A 21,531-nucleotide genomic window follows, 5' to 3' on the forward strand; every position below is an offset into this window, starting at 1 on the left:
AAAAACTGTTTTTAAAACTGTTCGAAACTAACGACCAGTTTGTGCGCCACCCTGTGGCGGAACTGTCATATGCCTTCAAACGTAAACAAACAAGTGCGCCGCCACGATGTTAGTCAAAGGTGCTGCCCGCCAGCTGAAGCGAATAACCAAGTTTGGCACGCAGAAGTGAAATAAATCGCCAACATTTGTTAAAATAAGTGTAGTGAAGTGTTTTGGCAACTAAAACTGCGATGGATCATCCTCGGCCATGTGGTTGCAAGGGCCGGCGAACGTGCCTAAGCTGCGAGGCCGAATTCGGTATCGCGCCAATCGATTTCTACAGCACATTTCAGGTAATTGTGAAATTCATGTGCTTCTCTGGAGATACGGTTGGTTTTGAATGTATAACGACCAATTGTCTGGTGCTTTATTTTGCAGAATAACGATTCCTACGTGTACTGTCCACGCTGTAGCAAAATCTACCCGGGATGGGATTGGGAAAAGGTGCTTGCGGAACATTCCGATACACCCCAGCACGGTGGCGTCCAGGGCGAAGACTATCCGGGCGTGTACATCGATCTCGACTTCCTAACCACCACCGAGGAGGCAGAGCTGCTGCAAGGGCTAGACGAGCTACCGTGGGACGTCTCGCAGAGCGGTCGGCGGAAGCAGAACTTTGGTCCGAAAACAAACTTCAAAAAGACACGCCTCCGGCCGGCCCAGTTTGCCGGGTTTCCGCAGCTGAGCGAATTTGTGCAGCGACGGTTCGAGCAGGTCCCACTGCTGGCCACTTTTCAAACGATCGAGCAATGTTCGCTGGAGTATTGTCCCGAGCGTGGAGCTTCGATCGATCCGCACATTGACGATTGCTGGATTTGGGGCGAGCGGATCGTGACGGTAAATTTGCTGAGCGATTCCGTGCTGACGATGTCACCGTACCGAGGGGAGGAGGGAAAGACAAAGTATAATCTACACTTTCTGGAGCAATACAGGGAGCATCTGCTCGGGGAGCTGAAGGATGAGGAGGCACTGGCCGGTTACGAGAATCGGATCGTACGGATACCGATGCCAAGGTAGGCTGACGAATTTTATTACCGTTTAGTGAGAATTTCCTTGTTAAAAGACTTTATTTTTATTTTTAGGCGCTCACTGTTGGTCCTGTACGGACCTCCGCGCTACCAGTGGGAACATTCCGTTCTGCGGGAGGACATTACAGAGCGCCGTGTCTGCCTAGCGTATCGCGAATTTACACCCATGTACTTGCAAGGTGGCAGTGAATTCGGTCAAAGTGAAGAGATTTTCGAGCGAGCGAAGCAATTTTGGGACCACCGGACAGTTAAGGTTGAAAGCTAGCCTGTCTTAAAGCAGAATTTCGGAAGCTGGGATGATTTTTGAGTAATGTTTTTGAATTAGACCATCCAACTGCAAAAGAAAGCAGATGTAAAACTCATCTTTTAAATCTAAATTACTCAGCAAATTTGTAAATTATACCGATCGAAAGAAAGTATTGCACCGGTCAAACAAATAATGGTTCCAATTTGTGTAAACTGTGTCACGCTATTCGGAATGTGCCCATCTATGTTTCGGAAACATGAAAACGCATGGCTAAAATATGTGCTCAATTCAGTGATATACACAACGAATGTGTTTGAATTTTTAAAATCATCGCTCGCGTATCATTCATTACGATAGTAAATTGTTATTTTATTCATAACCAAGTCATCGACCTTCGCCTCGTCCACTGACACGCATCGCGGCTATCGGATACGAAAAAAACCATTTCGCATTATTTAGCATACGTTAAGCAAAGGGGTTTTGAGTTTTTCGAAAATTAAAATTTGCTTACTTTCGGTGAATAAACCCAAGGACAACTAAAATTCTAAAAATATTGGTGATATTACCATTTTTTTTTTCAAACAATTTAGTAACGCTTATTTCTTTCTTGCTTTCATCTTTTCATGAAAAAACCCGTTCCGTCGTAAAATTGATTTCAATATTTTATTAATTTAAACGTTTTAACACATTAAATAATAAACAAGGTAATATGCAATGGTCTGCCAGCTTATAGTGGATATATTAACATGCGCGTTCTTTTGCTATTTCTCTATGCAAACCTGGTAGCTTAAATAGTTGCCGTTAGTAATGAGTAGAGTATGCAGAACGGAACTCTGTTGGCTGGTTTGATTGGTTAGGAGGAAGAGATTTGCTTTTCAGTAAGGAGCAGTAGTAGTAGTAATAGTAGTAGCAGTAGTAGTACATATTAGTTAGAGTAGCTATAGTGTATTGACAGTTTCCTACAAGCTGCACGCAACCGGTTACGATCTACGTTTACGCGGGGTTGTTGTTTCACGTTTCCCCTTGCTTCTTCTAGCTCTCCGTTTTGTTTCGACATACATCATCATCACATTTAAACTCTATAAGCTTGCTTATTTTTCCAATATGGAACAACGTTACATTCTTCAAAGAACATGATACCTTTGCGCAAACCAAAAACCGCAAAACGGTGCCACTAAACGCATGCACGGGATGAGCGTGTTTCTTGTTTGCCCGGTACGGATCGGCTGGGGACATCTTATTTTCCCAATCGTGATCGTTTGGTTCGGTTGGTTCCGCTCACATTGTATCGCTGTTCTTTGCGGCGAGGGTTCAGTCTTTTAATGATCATCCCGTAGATCCCCCTTTCCTCCTTCCTTACATATCCTCATCTATCCCTGTCCGTTTCCCCCACACATTGCGACTACCTGGGGGTACAATGGGGGTACAATCTACAGAAAAAAAACTCCCCTACTTCCCTGCTTTAACACAACATATATTGATGACTAGCTTCACGCCTTGACACGCGGCAAGAAGGGACCAGCCCTAACAGAAAGACGCCTTTTTAAGATTCGACTAAAACATGTTCTATGCGCCTCCCCCCGGCGGCTTAAACGTCCGTCGCACGCGACTGATGCCGGACCGAGGAGTGCTGCGCCTGCTGCTGTACCGCCTCCATCGTGCGGATCAGCTCGTCGAACCCGTGCAGCAGGCCCTCCTCGCAGTTGCCCATCTGCCAGCGGCGCCGGTGCGTCACCTTGGTGCCGGGCGGCAGCGGCAGCGCCTTGGCAAAGTCGATCAGCCAGACGCCCACCTGGTGGTCATCGTACACGATGAACACGCTGCTGCCGAGCACCTGGTGGCGCTGGAAGAACTCCGACTTTTCGATCAGCGTGCGCATCTGCCGCAGCCGCTTCAGGATGTCCTTCGCGATGCTGCGCCGCCCATTGACAAAGTGCCCGATGGTAGTGCGTATCTGGTGGTCGGTTTTGATCGTCTTCAGGTCTGTGACGGGCGAGCAGCCGCGCATCCGGAGCGCCTCAATGCGGAACCCTTTCTCCTGCGTGGAGGACATGTTCTCGCGGAACTGCATGTAGCGCAGCTTGGTAATCGCTTGCCGGGCGTGCTCCTCAGCGCTCGGTGCGGACGGGTCGACGGCGATCATCTTTTGGTAGAGATCTTCCCGCAGCGCGGTGTTGCTCACCTCGCTCTCGGTGAACGTTCGGAAGCCCATCTTGATGTCCATCACGTTCGGTTCGGTGAAGCCGTGCAGCATGTTGTGCAGATCGATGAAATGCTCGCCCGCGACCTGATGCACGCCCAGGAACTTGGGCACTACCTTGATGGCGTGCGGGTCCACCATCAGCTGGCGGTAGGCGAGCAGTTCGGTGTCGTTCGGGCCGGAGATGCGCTTCCGTACGATCCCATTGGCTAGAGGGGCGATGCTGCATTGAGAGAAAGAGAGACATTGAAGATATTAGAGTGGAGTTCTGGATGTTGTAACAGGGAAATTCGTTTTCTAGGTTCCTATCAGTCTACTGAAGTCTATTCGAAGTCTTGCTACACGCAATGATTCACCCTTTATACGCTACAAGTTACTCATCGGCAGTGTTTGTGTGTTGTGCGATATTCGAGGAATTAGTCGAATGAATCATTGAGAAACTTGAGATGCAACTTCTTGACATGTTCTCATCAATATCTTGAACTATCAACGCAATAATGCCTTGTCTAACAATCAACCCTAATGGATCAACCAATGACCCGATTGGCTTCAAGTTATCATGCACGACAAAATCTCCCTTTTATGCCGAGACTGAATCGTGACTTCTTCCATCAACCAATTCGGGTACGAAATTCGAAACTCAAAGAAAACATTCATCTGCCCCAACGCCCCGCCGTTCCGCTACTGTGAATGCGCAACGAAAAGAAGAGGCAGGAAGACGCTAAAATGCGCAAACAGATGCTACGAGACACCAACGCACGCCGGAGAGCTTTAACGTCTTGGTTGCGAAATTCCAGCTCGCCACTGGGCTGGTCTATGCCCACCATCATCACGCACCAGAGCTTGACGTCATCGGGTGCGCTCGCGCTCCGGTCCGGTGAGGAATGTTACGTTACACAAAGTTAGCATTTTTGTGACACTTTTGTTATTTGCATTCCACCACCATACCATCTCTACCATCCACGGTTTGAAAGCCGTACCGCACCCAGTGTATTATCGGTACCTCGGAGCGTGAGAGGCCACTGATGACGTACACTACGGCGTTCGAAGGGTGTACGCATGTTCCCAGAGCCTTCCTTTCGAACCAAAAGGCCAACTTTCGTGCGATCTGTGTCCGCTCAACACACTCGAAACACGCGACACACGCGGCTATTTCCTTGCCTGCTCTGACCTTGTCTTCCGAGCCCGGCAGTGATGTTTGAGCGGCTCAGACGGCGCCCGGCGCCGAACCTCAACAATAGCACGATCACGGCACGTCATAACTGGCTGGGGCAAGTCCAAGCCTCCGTATAACAACACCGATCATCGGCGAACAAGTTATGTCTTCGAGTGTCTGCCCCAGCCAGCATCAACCCCGGGAACACCCAATGGCCCCGGAACGCGCGCGCGTCCCAGATTTATCAGCTGTTTGCATTTGCGCAATCTCGCTCTTTCTCAAAACAACGCGTCCAGTTGAGTGCGCGGTTCTAACTGGGCTCGCGATGGCCGTGGATTAAATATAGCATTTCACAATCAATCAATCAAACTTCGAATCGGATTCCGATTCCGAGCAGATAGGACAAGAAATCGAAAAAAGTGTGATGGTGTGATCGTCGCTTACCTTTTTGGATGGCCGGACAACTGCAGCCAGCCGGGAGGAACGGTTGGAGCGTTACATTCTAGCAGGACGGGACTGGCGGGTGCACTCAGCTCGAGAGCGTTCTGAAATGGGAAGAGAAAAGGACAAGAAAAGATGATCTTTAGTGGTCTGAAGGAGAAGTACATGACAAGTGAGATATTGCTGTTCACCATCGAGTATCTGAGATTCGTTCCGCTAAACAAAAAGATCTGCAAGATCCAACTCTAAATGTGGACCAAGAATGAGTGTATCTTAAGGTAGAGCTTCAGGTGCCGCAGTGACTCGCGCCACCCTAAGATACGGCGATGTACCTTAGATTAGATATGAGCGACATCTTAATCGTGGTAGATTGAGGCTGAAGCACACCACCGCCTCCTTCACTATCTTTGTGGACAACCTATCCCTATCGGGCATCCAGATATTCGCCGTAAACAAATAAGACACTTTTTTTGGAGCCGAGTGTGCCTTGGCGTATAGGCGTGAGCATGGATATGTTCCTGAAATTGTAGTACATCACGCGGACGGTATTGGTGGCCTTGCTGATATCCGGTGAAGCGGTGTACACTTCAAACTCTGTGGCACGTGTACGGCTCTGGTTCACTGAGCTGGAACCATCGCGGGTTGTAGCTGGTTGTACCAGCCACTCCACACGGCAGAAGCATAATGTATTCCTCGCTTCAAGGACACACAGTCGAATGCCCTGTGCCAATTCCTAGACCCCGGTGACTCAACTGCTGCATACAAACTGTGGAATCTGTGTATATACAATACATCACATTCACATCAAAAGAACCTCTCTCCACCCCCGCCCCCTAAACCCATATGGATGCCAAGAATGAGTGTATCTTAAGGAAGAGCTTCAGGTGCCGCAGTGACTCGCGCCACCCTAAGATACGGCGATGTACCTTAGATTAGATATGAGCGACATCCTAATCGTGGTAGATTGAGGCTGAAGCACACCACCGCCTCCTTCACTATCTTTGTGGACAACCTATCCCTATCGGGCATCCAGATATTCGCCGTAAACAAATAAGACACTTTTTTTGGAGCCGAGAGTGCCTTGGCGTATAGGCGTGAGCATGGATATGTTCCTGAAATTGTAGTACATCACGCGGACGGTATTGGTGGCCTTGCTGATATCCGGTGAAGCGGTGTACACTTCAAACTCTGTGGCACGTGTACGGCTCTGGTTCACTGAGCTGGAACCATCGCGGATTGTAGCTGGTTGTACCAGCCACTCCACACGGCAGAAGCATAATGTATTCCTCGCTTCAAGGACACACAGTCGAATGCCCTGTGCTAATTCCTAGACCCCGGTGACTCAACTGCTGCATACAAACTGTGGAATCTGTGTATATACAATACATCACATTCACATCAAAAGAACCTCTCTCCACCAAAAAAACCCATATGGATCGCATCAGGTGTAATGGCTGGAACCGATTATTTTCCTCTTGACGCGGGTTTGGCCATACTTTTCCGGGTATATATTCGTGCCTCTCTTTCCTTCTCATTGGGCGGGAAGCTAATCGCAGGTGGATTCAATTAACCAACTCTTAACGATCGCGGCACAGAGTTTATCTGTGTGTGTGTAAGTGCTTGTGTGGCCGCAATATAAACAAACGAACCCGCGGTGCCCCCTTAAATCGGAAGATGGAAGTGTACACCACGCGCTCAATATAGCACACAACAGCGTACGGTGCACACCCGGAGGTTCATAATTTTTGTGCTCCGCCTGCGACGGCTAATTGCTCCCATTGGCAAAACCTAACGGACAGGAGGTGACTGCGCGTGCACGCGCAACGACGCAAAAGGTGAAGGTGTTTTGATGAGGAAAAGTGTGCGTGCGCAGCTTGTTCTTGCAGAATCTTTCGCTTCAGTTTCCAACGGCAACTTTTCCAAATCGTCGAATAATTTAATTGGCCAGCTCTCCAGATGATGATAATGGTGGCGCGTGTGGTATTATGGGTGGAATTAACAAGCAGCACCAGCAGCCGGAGGAAACTGTGGCACATTCCGTTTCCAGCGTGCGTTGGGTTGTCTGCTGTTGGCAAGGTGGAACAAAAGGCTCGGAATCCGCTACACCATTGACGTCATTGCGGCTGGCTTGCTGGCTTGCTGCGCCGGTTGCTCGGTATGCCTCTCCCCACAACACGCCGGGAGCGCAAGAACCTTCTCGGTGGCGTTCAACTCCATTGATAGGAGTTCAGTGACATGTTCTACTTCCCCGGGCGGCAATCATGGCCCCCGAAGATCTTGGCCCGAAGATCTTCCAAGTAAACGTTGATGCACCAGTCAGCGCTCATCCCTACGTGTCGATGACGAGCCCCTTCCTCCGGAGTCACGCTTTTTCTGCTGTGCATTTCAACCGTGCAACCCAATTGCCCCCATGCAATCTAACCATGTACTTAGCGCTATACACGACCGTGCCATGTAGAAGCCGTCGCGACCTAACCTTTCGTGAGGCTTTCGCAAGACGCAGCTACAGGGGGCACACCGCAGAGGCGCAGGGTCTCTTTCCCGTCTGCGCTCTTGTACCCGTTGTTTGCGTGCGTGGTGTAAACGTTTCTTGGCAGCGGTTCCGGAGCGCCCGATCGCTTGTCTCGCTCTACCAAAATCACTCCACATCGTCGCAGAGCCGCCGCAGCACTGCGATTGACGTCAAACCGAACCGTTGCGGACAGCAGCGGCTGACTGTATCGGTGGCATATAAAATGTCGTATTCGATGGTGGTGTGTTTTTTTCTCTCCGGCTGCTGTTGTTGCCCACCCTGTTGGCTTGGTGTTTGGTAAAGCAGCTCACATATTCTTGTCTGTCTGTGGCCATTTTGTTCCTTTCCAATCCTTCCAGCAAAACAAGGAGTGGAAGATAGAGAGGTCTGTGCGTCTGTTACCTTCGTCTGGGAAGGATCATACCACGAGCAAAAGGGCCTCTAGACGTCTCGTAAACAGGTTGCAGTGGGAAGAGAAGGAGGAGAGGTGAATAAATCGAGCACCCAATGCCTGCGTTCCGGAGCTACCCTCGATGGTGAGGTAAGCGTGAGTGAGCCACTTCACCCCGTACCGGCGTTTGCTCCCGATGATCCTGAGAACATCCGGCAAGTGCCTTTTTTGTGCTTGCCAAAATTCCAACCCTATCACTCCGAAGAGCCAACAGGAATGGTTATTAGCTACTGGAGACAACACACAGACAAAAAGAAAAAGAGTGAAAACAGCAGCGTGTAAAGCGCTCTAATGGAAGTGATTTATCAATCTCGGAAGCGCTCGAGTAACGATGTCTTGTTCAGGTGATGATGAGCGATACAACGAGCGGTTGTTATTCATGTGTGGCTTCGCTTTGCCCCCACCCGGCGGCCGCCCGGTGGGAATATAAATCACCTACACTAATTGTTCAACCGTACCATCATCGAGAGGAGCACAAGATGACGAGTCTGGATGCAATGGTTGCTTTACGCAAAAAACGGATCTGTGAGCTTTCTGTGGGAGTCTCTGTTGGATCATCATCAATAACTGCTCACTTGTTTTTGGACCTTTTGGTGGTGAATCGCTTGTGCAATGAATCGTAATAACAACAAAGTATGGGAAAATGTTGCGCGTTTGACTTAAAATCTCAAAGCTAGCATCAAGGTAATGAGGGAGCCTTCTTTTAAGACAAAGATTTCTGGATCAGGCAGCAGTTAAATGCGCCTACGGGGCCTAGAAGCTGATGCGCGATTTATGCCAGACATAGTAAATAGTAAGTTCCATGCTGCGAGAAGAGGTGCCTGTTTGGAATCAATCCACGACTGGCCCTATAACAGTCGGTTGCTGTACCATTAGACCATCTGGCTGGCTGACTGTTGGATGTTTATTTCTGTATTTTATTTTATGGAACCTTCCTTAGACATCGCACTTTGATGTTTTTGAGACTTTTGCTAGACATTGTATTACATTGTTACATTTTATTACAAACAACTAATTTCTGTACATTTAAATAGCGTACTCCAAGCGCTTAACAACAGCGACCAACTAACAGTCTATGTGTTTGTGTGTGTGTCCCGGATGCCGAACGTGTGGTTGGCTACATATTTTAATAGATAATTTCCCAGCCTTTGCACTGCTTTGCGGTGCTTTGGTGGCGGCAGTGGTGGCGACGGTGGCAGCAACAAACCTACACGATGTACCCTTAGCAACGGGGCACAACATTCTAGTGCTCGATTTGGGCAAAGATTGATTTGCGTGTACGGCCAAAGTGACGCAGTGACGTCGACGACCGGAAAGCAATCGACGCATCCACACACACACCCAAGAAAGAAGATCGGCATTAGCAACGCAGTGGCTAGTATGTGTTTGTTTGTGCCCCCCGCACTGGTTCGAGTTTTGACCAAAACCGTTCCGCGGGTTGATAAGAGACCGAACGCGCGGCTCACGTTTCGCCACGTTTGCGGTGCTCGGGGCGGGCTAAACACGGGCAATGAAAAGTCCAAAACTTAAAGCAATGAAACCACACCGGGGGGCCTGTCCGGTTTGTCGTTTTTAGCTGCAGCGAACTCAAAACAACCCCAGGCCGGATTGATAACGATTATTGACGTCACCCACTCTGTTGGTTGTTGGGAAATTGAATCAAATCTTTTCTGAACTTTTAATAGCGCTGATGTTGCTGAATTGTATCCAAACGTTTGTGTTATGAAGTTGAACCTCAAGCCTGCTCAGGGCGCCCGCCAATCGGTAATCGAAGCAGTGGATTTACTCTCACTATCAGGACCGAATCCAACTCAGGATCGCGCAAGGTTATGCACGAGGCGACTGGGTCAGGGCAGGGCCGCTGCTGATGGCCCACTGCCGCCGCCGACGCCGACGCCATCAGCTCAGTCGATGTTGTGATTGTTTCCGATTTAGACATTGCACATTAACGGTTAATTAAAATGAAAACACACACCCGAGAGGTGATAACTCACCCCGGAGCACTCCAAGCAGACGTTTGCGGGCGAACGAAGCGAAAGCATCAGCGCCCTCTGTGTGTGTGTGTGCGTATCTCGATCAGACACCGCCTTTCCCAAGACGCTTTCCAGACGCATTTCTGCCACACTGGTAAATTACACGCATTTATGCATGTTCGCACCGTACGCGCGCTTCACGTCAATCGCGGATGACGTCCGCCCTCGAATGGGGGTACGCGGGCGCAAGATAGATAGTGCCCTACGTGCGCGCTATTTTTAATTAATGCCCTATTGTTAGATCGCCACGCAGGCAACTACTGCACCCTCGCCCTACCACCACAATGCGATAACAATGGAGTCTCGCCGGCAGACTGTGTAACCGTCGGCCCAGCCGTCGATCGCTGCCAGCGAGTTGTGTTCTCCAGTGATCATCGTTTGTTTTGATTCCATCCTCCTATTCCTCCAGCAGCCGGCGGCTGCGGCTGCGAAGAGGTCGACCCCAAAAGGCGAACAAACGGGTCAGTGCGCGGCCAGGCCAAACCTCCTCAACTCCGGTTGATCGACCTTAGAGTGCGGCAGTGAAGGGTATGGGAAGTAAGGAGTCGCCCGTTTTGGAGCGTTAAATGCTCACAGGCAAGGGTTCGTCGCCACCGCGGGCGCTACCGTGATCTTATCAAGCGTGACGATGATTTTGTGGAGCTGTTTTTGGTTGTGGAAGGGTTTTTGCGATGTATCTGTGGTCTGTTTTTTTTTCTGTGCCCCAGGATCTATTCGTTATTCGGTGTTTGGGGAGAAAAAGGCACAAAAAGCAAAGAAGTCTTCTGAATAGGTCGTGGGTTTTTTTATGTTGTTGGGGCTTTAAATTGAAGAAACTGTTTTCGGTGTGGATAAAAGCCCATCGGGCAAGATCACGGCCACTGCCCGTGAGAACGGAAGTATGGGACCACCTTGGCTTCGTTTGCTGAGTGGCCATTAATAAGTTTAATCTTTAAAGAAGCCTCTTGGGTCGTTTTTTCGTCAAACCTGTGAAGTCACCCCAAATCCAGGAAACTGTTGGAACGATCGATGAATAGCACTCCAAATCAACCCCCGGGCTCGTAAGGCACAACTATCAAAACGATCGTTAATTTGAAATTCAACACAATCGATCAAAGCACGACTGAATTGCAAACAAACAATGGAGATGCTCGAGACATGATCACTCTTCTTCTGGGTGGTCCAAGCGTGTCCATAACAAAACGCATCCCCATTCCGATCACCACACGGCCACACGGGATTAGACGAATCCACACAATACTGCAACGGCAGCCACTACTGCTGCCACGTCAGTATTATTTCTATTAATTAAATCATAACCCTTGCGTGTGTTGTGTGTGTCCGGCTGCCGGCTGTCGTGTTAAGGGCAGGTCGCGCCACGTCTCACAACTGCGGACGCGTGAGCAGCGTGCGCGCGCGCGCTCGCGTACGTTCCTCGTCATCCGCTCACAAGTGTCACATGCAGTACTGTGGCGCGAACTACCGTCTCCTATGCCCCTTCCCGGGGTGGAAACAATGCACCGTATGCTAATTGAGGGTAATTCAGATAAATTACAACCCCGAGGGATTAATGTGCACGGGACCGAGTGGCGAAAAGCAAAGGGTTTTCGCGTCTCCGGTGTCAATTGTTTTTTGTGCCCGGCCGCCAGTGGCAAGCGCGACCCGAGCGGGGCCACCATTAATCGGCGTGCTTACACGCCCGATATATAGTAGTGTGCACTTTTTCATACCACCGGAGTCCTTTGGGCAGTGGGGAAGGGTGTAAAGTGAAAGAGCAATTACGTGACCCGCCGGCAGATATGACGTGTGGTGATGATGGTGGTTGGCGGCGGCCCTGATGGTCACGTTCCGGTACAGCCACAGTCAGCCCCAAGGGTAATGGTTTTTATTTATCATTTCGCGCGCGCGTGTGTGTGTGTGCGTCTGTGGGGAGGTAAAAATTATAATCATCATTTTCTAAATGATATCTTTAAATCTTGGTCGGTTTAGAGATGCCTGCGAAGGGATGGCGCACAGAAGTCTGCTGCGGCTGCGTTTTCATTTTTAGCAGGATGATCATCAAGCACATGACGCACGAGCTTTGAACACAGGTTTTAAATGCCTTCAACACTCACATTGCAACACCTGGAGCATTCAAAACAAGTACGCGCAGAATGTCAAAGATCGTCGCATTTGCTCCTTTGTCACCCCCAGGGGTTGCCCGCTCGAGATTGGCGCGATTTGCGTATCGATCGGCGGCCGTGCCGTGGAAACGTGACAGACCGATCTGCTGTGCGTCATGCCTACCGCTCGGTGCATTAGTAAAAGGTAAAAGTTGTTACTTTTCCACAGCCACACCACAGCGAAAGTGGGACAGCGAGCGAGCGAGCCCAACCGTCGTCACCGGGAATGCGGACGTTCGTCGTCTGATGACGCACTTACGTCCCTCGCTGCAGCTGTGGCAGAGGAGGTAGGAATAAACGAGCGAGCAAAAGTGTAGAGTTATAGTGTGTTGTCACCCCGTGCCGTGTCGGTTTTTGTTTCACTTTCTTCTTTCCTAAAACCGGGGCCCATTGAAATGGAAACCGGCGAAAAGAAACTTCCCATCGTGACGTGGTGTATTGGATCCGGATTGCTGTGATGCATCCGGATGTGCGTGGCAAAAAGGCCTTTCCCGGTGGCATTAAAGCGTTGGGAGATAAATATACATGTATGGGCACTTCCCACCCCTCCCATCCGGTTTGCAATCGGCCAATTTCTCCTACACACACGCACACGTAGCACTGAGTCGACAAACGCGCGTTAGATTACCGATGGCGACGAACCCCGGGCCATGGTGCATGAACCCTTCTCCTTGACGTCAGTGCGGGATTCGCATACTGGATGAGCGTGTGAGAGAGGAAAGTGGGCAACAATGAAACCCTCCCATCCCACCGGTAACTGATGCTAACGAACTTAGCGATACGAGTGAATCCATATGGCGAAGAAGAGGGCACAAAACACGGTGGTAAAATCATGAATAGGCGGCAACGTAGTAAAAGCATCATATCCCCGCCCTGTCGAAGGTTTGAGCAGAAACGTATGCTGTAGCATTGAAAGAAGCGAGGCTTGTAGAGGGAGAGGGTAGGGAGCGCTGAATAATTAAAGTCCAATGTCTTCGGCATGGCATTCCGGGTGACCCCAACAAAACCCCTTGTGTGTTAACATTCCGCGTGTACACAACACATTACGGATGCAGCAGCAGCAGCACCGTCATCACCACGCAGGCCTTGCGTAAACGACCTGCGTGTATGGCCACAATATGCGTGTTGCCTTCCGAACGTGTGCGGGCGCATCCGCACAGAAGCAGCAGCGGCAACAACCCCGAGATCAACGTGCTCTTTTCGCTGGCAATGGTAGCGCGTGAAGCGCGCAGATGACTTATTATGCAGCGCGGCGGCAAAGACGATCTGACGCTCCAAAGATCTGCGATCGGGCGGGCGGTATCTTTCCGCTTTCGGCACTGACGCTGACCATAAACGGAAGGCTGTGTGCAATGGGGGGAGTGCCGGTTTTACAGCGCTCTCTTCTCTCTAATGTCCCGAGAGCGGACATCCAATTTCTTAAAACGGCAAACCAAACGGTGGTGGGCGCACCAGAGCGGAGCATCTGCGTCCCAATTTTGGAAGCCGGCTCTAGAAAACAATGGTCAACGCTTCATTTATCGATCGATGTTCGATCTCGAACCTCGAGAAGATTCTGAACGGAGGACTGGACAGCGTTCATCACTCATCGTCAGGGCCCGCACCCAGGGCCAGGCCACGCGTTAGGGCAATAGAAGACGGCGCACGAAGCAGCAGTACAGAGTGACAATGAAACCCCCCCGCCGGGAGGCCATGAGACCGAACGCTTCCGCGACCGTTGGCTGGTTGGCGCGATTGACAGTACGCGGATTTGTGTTGTGCGTTTGTTTTGCCGCGCGGCCCGCAACACGTTGCCGCTGGAAGGGCTGTTACGCGAGATGCGAGCGAGACACAATAAATTGCGAAATGTCAGCAGTCGCGTTCGTCGCGCACATGAAAGTTAATGGTTTTGCGCGTGGCCATCGCTTCACTGCGCACTGCAACCACCACCAGTCGTCAGTCGGTCGGTCGGTCAGTCGAGTTGCATGTCGGGGGATACCGAACATGATACCTCGGTCTAGGAGCCCTTTTGTCTCGGAGGAGAAGCACGCACACAGGCGCGCGTGTTCAGGGACATCCTCTCTGGTCCTCTGACAGGTGAACAGCATCATCAACAACAACAACAGTGTGAGAAGGGGAAAGAAATAAAGATGTAAAAGACACTTACGATTGCGAGAAAGCTGAGCAGCGATTTGTTGGCATTGGCCGTCGGCACACCCTGGTCGACCAGATACTCCGTCGCGGTACGTTCTGCTTCAATGTTCTGAAAATGGAAGTTTGGTAGAACGAAGTGTCGGTTAGTTAACCAGCATCCAAAGGCGGGAGATAACAATCGCAACGGCGGGATACGCATGGGGACAACTGTTTCAACACATAGCAGCTCTGGTTTCACCATCACGCGTACCATAATAGTGCTGCTGTACAGACAGGAACATGCACACACACACACACACACATACACCAACGGCAGATGATAACACCACTGCACATGAAGAAATGTGAGATTCTATCAACCAAAAAAGGGCTTTGGACCGATATGCAAGTTGCTATTTTTGAGCTGGAATATTGAGAAATCACACTCTGCCTTTTCAACACGATCAATTCGAACAAACAGCACAGGGTTAGTGACCCAGCAATCGCAATCGCGACGAGGAAAGGTGCCCTAGCGCCGTGTGGCGTCCGTATCTCGGCTGCGCTCTAATTATGACAGCTTCTTGTTTTGGTGGTTCGAAAAGCTTCGTCAAATCACGTCTAATACACCAATACACAAAAGCGATCACAAAACGATCTTTTTCGTATGGATTGGCTTTTCTCCCAAGTTGGGTGGTATTTGTGATTTTACGCATGATCGCGCAACGCGTTAATTATTAGAACCGTGTGTTAGTTAGCAACATACTGCTATCTGCAAAACGATCGTGAAGATCGTGTTTACAGTGCCGGATCGTTCTCGAATTGCACCCGCGCGATCGGGAGAAAGAAAGCGAAAAAGTCTGGATATGTCTAGTTGGAAAAATGTCATAACCACTTTAACCACAACCGCCGATCACTGACTGATCTACTCCCACGTACACCCTCCCGCGGTTGTGACCTCGCTAGCGGTGCAATTAATCGGGTTCTCGGGGGTGGTTGTCGTTCGAAACGGTCGATTTAGTGGCGACAGCGCACCGCAAACATGATGTAAAGCTGCGGTTTAAAACGCGATTAAGTAATAAACACCCATCGACCAAGTGCTCCGTGATCGATGGAGGATGATCGATCGATGCCCTAGAGCCGGGACACAGGGACGAAGGAACACAAAAGTGTGTTGTTCGTGTGTTGGCTACGTTGCAAGATCATTAGGAACTACAGAACTGCGAATGCCCTGAGTCATCATCGTCATGCTGAAGCTGGTCGCTTCAACAACATCGGCCTTTGCGCCGCCGGGTCTACCACCCGGCTTTTGCTCCGGAACCCGATCATCCCCCCCCACCCTCGATCTCCGTCTACCGAGCTCTCAAGGACATGCCATATTCAAATGGTTTGGCGGTGAGATGATGAGGTTGTGATCTGTTAAAATATTGATACTGGCATGGTTCTACGGCGCCCTGTGTGGTGTGCCGTATGGCAATTAACACAACCGTGCCCGAGGGGGAGATGTGGGGGCCTGCTTGGTCCAAATGCGTCAGGTTGATAATTAGGCCCTGAAGGTGATGATCATTCCAGCTGGGTTTTCTCTCAACCCATACTTGCTCGGCGTGGTACAGACGAATTCTGCTTCCCGTCTCGGCTCCTACTTACACGTTCGCTACCGGATGCGTGGATGGCGCCTACCATTAGAAGTACAACTTGTTCTAATTGCAAACGCTGGGATCACTAATGGACTGTAGAGTAAAGGCTTTTAGTGTCCCTCGAAAATGAGAATTACGTGCTCCTAAGATCACGTGTTGAAGTGATTCCAGTTTTTAAACCTTGGGAAATACTCGCGCGCAGCTTGGAACCAATTAGCACACGAAACAAGATCAACTTCCTTGTGTACACAATTCGAAATCTCTTCGGTTTGTGACATGCTAGTTTACAAAACATGTTCCGATGGCGATTTGCTACTACTCCACAAAGTGTGTTGCAGCTCGTTGATTGTTTGGATTTGGCAGCAGGAACACGCGTCTGGAACAATAAACATGCAATCTGAGCGTAACACAGCCCTGGTTATTGTTAGTACAGCAAGCACGCGAGATGGTTCCGCTCTGCAACGAATGGCACTCAGGCTGTCATTCATCGGGTATCAAAAACCCACCCCAAAAACCGCCCATTGCTCTCCATCAAACGAGGCTAATTTCCATCTGTTCCGGGCCCTTCCCGTGCCCGTTGCAAGAAGCATCCGGAAGAAAATTAAATCCCTCCAATAACCCCTCCCTATTGTCCTCCAAAGTAATGGGCTGGCGTGTGTGCACATGTTGTTTTGCAATCACAGCTGCCCCGCCGATGCGCCCTGCACGTGTGGATGACGTCAATTGGATCGTGTGTGTGTGTCTGTTTCTGTTCATGATCTTACCGCCACGAGTCACTGGTTGTGTGGAGCTATGAATAGTGTGTTCCTTAATCGCACCCAGAACAGCTGCTCCTTGCACAAGACACTGGGTTTCACTACAATGTCCAGATCAATGACATACACTTGTCATAACGTCCACCACTATACCGATCATCGGTACGTGTCGTAAAACCGGTTGGAACCGGTTAGTTTTGAGGGCCCCTTCTTTGAGGTTAGTTAAACTGTTGAGTGTCGCTGCCACTACCACCGGCTCTGTGCATGCGTTCAGTGCGGGAATCCGGTCCGCATCCTAATCAGATCCGTCAATAGGCGCCTGTGTGTACCGATGGTTTTCGCGGCCAGCGAACAAGCTTTGTCCCAACGTGCGACAAGAAAAGCCCGGGCGCCAACGGAGGAGGCGGGAAATTGAAGAGGATCTTAATAACGGACAATCTCCTACACGTTGTAATGACATCGGGCCCCAAGACGTAGCCATACAGTCGTCATCTCACAACGTCATCGGGGGCGCTAATTTTACACCGCGACTCGTTAGCGATTCCGCAATTGTGTGGCCACTACTGTTTGCAGGTACTATTTTAGCGTGAAGCTGTGAATGAATGTGCGGCCCAGACAGGTTCACTCGGGATAAATTGCGTTTCAAGTTTCAAGAGACCTAAAGCCTCGGCAACTTTGAAGGGGGGGAAAGAAGAAGAATCTCCCTAACCCTTATTACCCAGCTCAGCCAGCCGTGACGAAATGCGTGGCTGGAATGTGGAGCAACATATCGGGGTTGACTTGCCGCGTGAATGTTCCAATATCCACCAGCCTGTTGAGGTCCCCATTCAGACTACGCAGAGAAACTCCACCTGCGCAGTACTGGAAGGCGAGAGAAGAACATTTGCATATTCTTCATAAAAATCCCTGAACACGACTTGCTGGTTTTGCTGACGTAAACCCGACCCATTCGAAACATGGTGTAGCTCAAAAATGACCGTGAAAAGTGTCATTGACAACATGGGGGTCTCATCCCTCTACAGAGCCGCCCTCACCCCAACTCCACAACAGCTCGCGTTCGCTTGATGGGTCAACATTTGATCCCAAGAAGCGAAGACGAGCCCATCATTCGGTGATCGTATCGCATTACCACCAGATACATAATAATGCGAAATCGGTTGATCGCTCAATAGGTCGACTTCTACGTCATCACTCGGCTCAGCATCTCACGAACGGTGGACAGCTGAAGCAAGAAAACCTGCCACGGCAGGTTTCTTCAGCCAACGGTGGGAAAATCCCAACTTTCGGCTTAAAATACAACTGGAAAAGAGTTTCGCTGACTAGTTGGAGCTCACTTTGTTGCTCAATGATGAGCTCGATCTGTTGTTCGATCGTAAACGGTGTGCCATACCCAAAACACTAGCCGTTTCAAGCGTACCGCGAAAAACATAAAACAAAACCAACCGAGCTGAGGCCGAAATGCCAAAATGTTCTAAACATTTGGAGGGGGGTGCAAAGACCCAAAACTACTAGGAAGTGAAGTGTTTTATTTGCCTTTGCTATTGTGCTGGAATAAATTTGACACGCCTGAGCAGCAATGGTGGTGGTGTTTTGAGAGAGAGAGAGCCCCGGTGCGGTGGTCGATGGGGAGTTTTATGAGTTTGGGGATAGATACTACCTCCTTTATGACTTCCTTATCACACCCCGGGCCGCTTTCGAGTGTCCTCGGGAGGGTGGGGGTCGAAAGATATACAAAACGCAACGAGGCGCATCAGTGTACACAGGCACAAAGCGGAGATATGAATTGCCTTCACACTTTTTATTGGGTGTACTTTGAACTAGAACCACCCCTCCTCCTCTTTAGACGAGTTCCAAGGTGCAAGAAATGTATTTTCTCCACCTGAGTTCATTTGAGGCTTGCTTTTCATAGTTGTTGAAGTGGAAAAGATCATCATGAGATGGATTTTCCCAGATGAGAATCCGTCCACGTCCCGCCTTGTATTATCCCGCCCGGTCTATCAATTACGCCACAGAGACACCCACGGATGTGATCGCTTAATCTTATTCAGGTTGTAAGGCGCACAGGCGGCGCTCCCATTCAGACACTTACCGAATTTTTCGTGCCATTGTCCAGTATCAGCATCTTCAGCAGGGTGCGCTTGAGACCATTGTTGTCGATACAGGAGAGACGAAACTTGTCACTAGTCCATCCTGCCATGGTGAGAAATATGGAAGAAGTCATACCGTGCCTGTCAACAACGCTTTGATGAGCTTCACGACGGCGTTTCTTCCGTTTCTTTTACGTTGTACTCGTACTGCCTGCCCGGTGTGTCTCGTCGAGCGTTGCTTTTATTTTGTTAAACGATTGCCGGCAGAATGTGCTCCGCCAGGAATGTAGGCAGCAGCCAAGCCCCCCCAGAAAAGGAGTTGTTTTTGTTTGCAGCCGATTGTGGAATGTGCAAATGGGGGCGGTAGTTGACCGTGCTCTCGTTAGCTTAGAGTAGTAGACGAAACGCTCCACTCGTAGTGTGTAGGGGTCGGGGAGGGGGAATAGTATTAGCCCCGGGTGAGAACAGAACGGTGAAACTGGTTTCCTTTGACCGTGTTACACAGCTAACAGGGTTTGCATGTACCTGTCTCCAGCTGCAACTGTTTACGACGCTCGCGCGCGCGCTAAAGGGAGATGCCTCCGTTTAGGTTTAGATGTGCGAGAGAGTGCAAGATGCAAACAAACAAGGGACCGCCCTAACCCTTTTACTCTATCTTTTGCGCAACGTTGCCGGGGCACCGCGAATCGAACTTCAAAGCAGCGGCGCAAGCTCCTCCGCAGAAAAAAAGATTTATGTTTTTGTTTTTCACCCGGTTTAGTCCACTGCTGTGTGTTGGGTCGAGGGCACCCTAATGTGAGGGTAAATATTTTTCCACCAAAACAGAAACCACCACCATCCACATCCAGCACACTAACGATCACCGACACACACACGCGCCCTCCAAAGGGCGGTCTAAACACAGCCCAGGGAGATCTTCTCCTCCCGGTAGCAACGATGGGCACCTTTACTTTCACCGCTGGTCGCGCTGCTGGGTGGGCTGCATTTGCATTTGCTTAATTAATATTGATTGTGTAATCAGCACTATTTGGTGTAGCACAACACGAAAAGGGCCGCGGCAAAACACAACTATTATCCTTTCATTTGCGCGCCACACTATTGGTACACGCCGTACGCAAATACACAACACTCCCTCTGTTTTATTGCCGCCCGGGTGCAACCTACGGTGGCTGTACAAGCACGCTGGCCAAAGGTGGCAATAAGGGCATCACCACATTCGTGTCGCGTTCACTTCACCACCCGCTCGGGGTTTTGTCACCCGCGTTGCGGACACACGGACACTTTCACTCTCTTTTTGCTTCACCATTAGTCCCTCCACGCCTTCCCAACAAAAAAACAGCACACAGGCGACACTTCGGAGGGGAAAACTGGTGAAAATGAAACTGCTTTCCCGTCACTTGTTGGTTGGATTTGGATGACTAATTTCATCCGTCTTTTTTTTTAAATGCACTGTTTTTTGCGCTCTCTCTCTTTGACGCACACACGATGTAGGCTTCTTTTTTTGGCTTTAAAACGGTCGCTATATTACCGCTGTTTCGTTGGTCTTTATTTTACACGCCGTTTCGCACTGAAGAGCACCAGCGGCTTCGGCACGGCAGCAGCAAGGCAGCTTACCGATGATGGCTTTTTATTTTACGCTATCTGCAGTTTCCGGCCCCACTTCGCCACGGTTCATAACTTCGCGAACTTCACACACGCGGCATACACAATTTACGGCCAACGCGTTTTAAGCGCACCGGAGTGCGTACGCACCGTTTTAAAACTACGCAAGAAAGTCGACAAAAGGGCGAAACGAAAAGTGAAAGAAAATGTGGCTGTGTGCGTGCCGTAGCTGCTTTTCGGCGCTTGACCCAGGAAATGTGCTGATAAACTGGAGCTCTGGGGTGTGTTTGTTTTTTTCTTCAAATTCTCCTCCTATCACTGTTTCCTTCACTTGAACGTTTTTATTTACGTTACGTGTTGATTATTTCGGTTTGTGCCGCACTGCAAGGTAGCAAGAGATCAGGGCGTCAGCAACTGAGAACACAAACCGTGAAGCAACACTACTGCTGCTGGTGCGTGTCTGCTGTAAAGGGAGTTGAGCGCGCGCGCGTCCGCTCGGATCGGCGGAACGATTACAAGTGAAGCTTTTGAGCCGCGAATCGAAAGGCGCTAGCGTGCGTTGGTTTCTCTTTTTTCATTTTTAGTTTTGTTGCGCGCGCGCACGATCGTCCGCTGATCGTTACAGCGGCACATTGGCAGACGGTTGGCGCGGCTGGTGGTCATAAACAGCGAGCAAGCGAAATATTGAATGTATTTTTATGTATAATTTACCAATTTTCGCTTTATTATGTTAAGCTACTTTTTGTTTTTGATTTAGAAATTGAATTTAGATTTAGAGACAATACATAATACAAGGGTGCGTAAGTTGTTATAAAATGTACAGAAATAAGGCAACATTACATTGCTCTTCTTATTACTTTTTAAATTATTTTCACTATTTTCCCCCAAAATTATCTACTTGAAGAATGGTGTCTTTTCACATGACTTACATTTTATTTAAATTTTACTTATTTTTTTTATTTTTTTGTAAAATCAAATTTTACTATATTATTTTACGTTTCTGTTAACTATTCTAATTGCTTTGACCTTCTTCTTTAAAAACAAAAAAAAAACACATTTTTTTAATGTTTTTCAACTTTTACCCGTAAAAATA

General features: G+C 49.4%; 2 protein-coding genes across 4 annotated transcripts; one reads left to right on the forward strand and one right to left on the reverse strand.

The window, feature by feature from the left end:
• Positions 1–74: 74 nt before the first annotated feature.
• On the forward strand, positions 75–2,718 carry LOC120956478 (alpha-ketoglutarate-dependent dioxygenase alkB homolog 4). The gene is made up of 3 exons (XM_040377966.2): positions 75–332; positions 418–1,052; positions 1,122–2,718. The coding sequence occupies exons 1-3, from the start codon at positions 231–233 to the stop codon at positions 1,330–1,332; spliced, it is 948 nt and encodes a 315-aa protein (XP_040233900.2). The 5' UTR covers positions 75–230; the 3' UTR covers positions 1,333–2,718.
• LOC120956477 (inositol-trisphosphate 3-kinase A) lies at positions 1,959–20,976 on the reverse strand. 3 transcript variants are annotated; one of them, XM_040377962.2, is made up of 4 exons: positions 18,839–20,976; positions 14,395–14,490; positions 5,115–5,215; positions 1,959–3,737 (listed from the first exon to the last, which is right to left on the reverse strand). In XM_040377962.2, the coding sequence occupies exons 1-4, from the start codon at positions 18,968–18,970 to the stop codon at positions 2,903–2,905; spliced, it is 1,164 nt and encodes a 387-aa protein (XP_040233896.2). In that variant the 5' UTR covers positions 18,971–20,976; the 3' UTR covers positions 1,959–2,902. The 3 variants fall into 3 exon arrangements, with proteins under 3 accessions (XP_040233896.2, XP_040233898.2, XP_040233899.2); XM_040377964.2 differs by lacking the exon at positions 18,839–20,976 and adding an exon at positions 14,632–15,075; XM_040377965.2 differs by lacking the exons at positions 14,395–14,490; positions 18,839–20,976 and adding an exon at positions 5,303–5,350.
• Between the last annotated feature and the right edge of the window lie 555 nt (positions 20,977–21,531).

This window comes from Anopheles coluzzii, chromosome 3 (genome assembly GCF_943734685.1).
Source record: "Anopheles coluzzii chromosome 3, AcolN3, whole genome shotgun sequence".
NCBI classification, from domain to species: Eukaryota; Metazoa; Arthropoda; class Insecta; order Diptera; family Culicidae; genus Anopheles; species Anopheles coluzzii.

Excerpts from the sequence above, each read along its gene's own strand:
- LOC120956478 (XM_040377966.2), top strand. The coding sequence starts at position 231 with ATGGATCATCCTCGGCCATGTGGTTGCAAGGGCCGGCGAACGTGCCTA. Across the intron at positions 333-417 it reads ATTTCTACAGCACATTTCAG|AATAACGATTCCTACGTGTA; the intron begins GTAATTGTGAAA and ends TTTATTTTGCAG. Across the intron at positions 1,053-1,121 it reads GTACGGATACCGATGCCAAG|GCGCTCACTGTTGGTCCTGT; the intron begins GTAGGCTGACGA and ends TTTTATTTTTAG.
- LOC120956477 (XM_040377962.2), bottom strand. The coding sequence starts at position 18,970 with ATGACTTCTTCCATATTTCTCACCATGGCAGGATGGACTAGTGACAAG. Across the intron at positions 5,216-14,394 it reads TGCTCAGCTTTCTCGCAATC|AACGCTCTCGAGCTGAGTGC; the intron begins GTAAGTGTCTTT and ends TTCCCATTTCAG. Across the intron at positions 3,738-5,114 it reads TTGTCCGGCCATCCAAAAAG|CATCGCCCCTCTAGCCAATG; the intron begins GTAAGCGACGAT and ends CTCTCAATGCAG.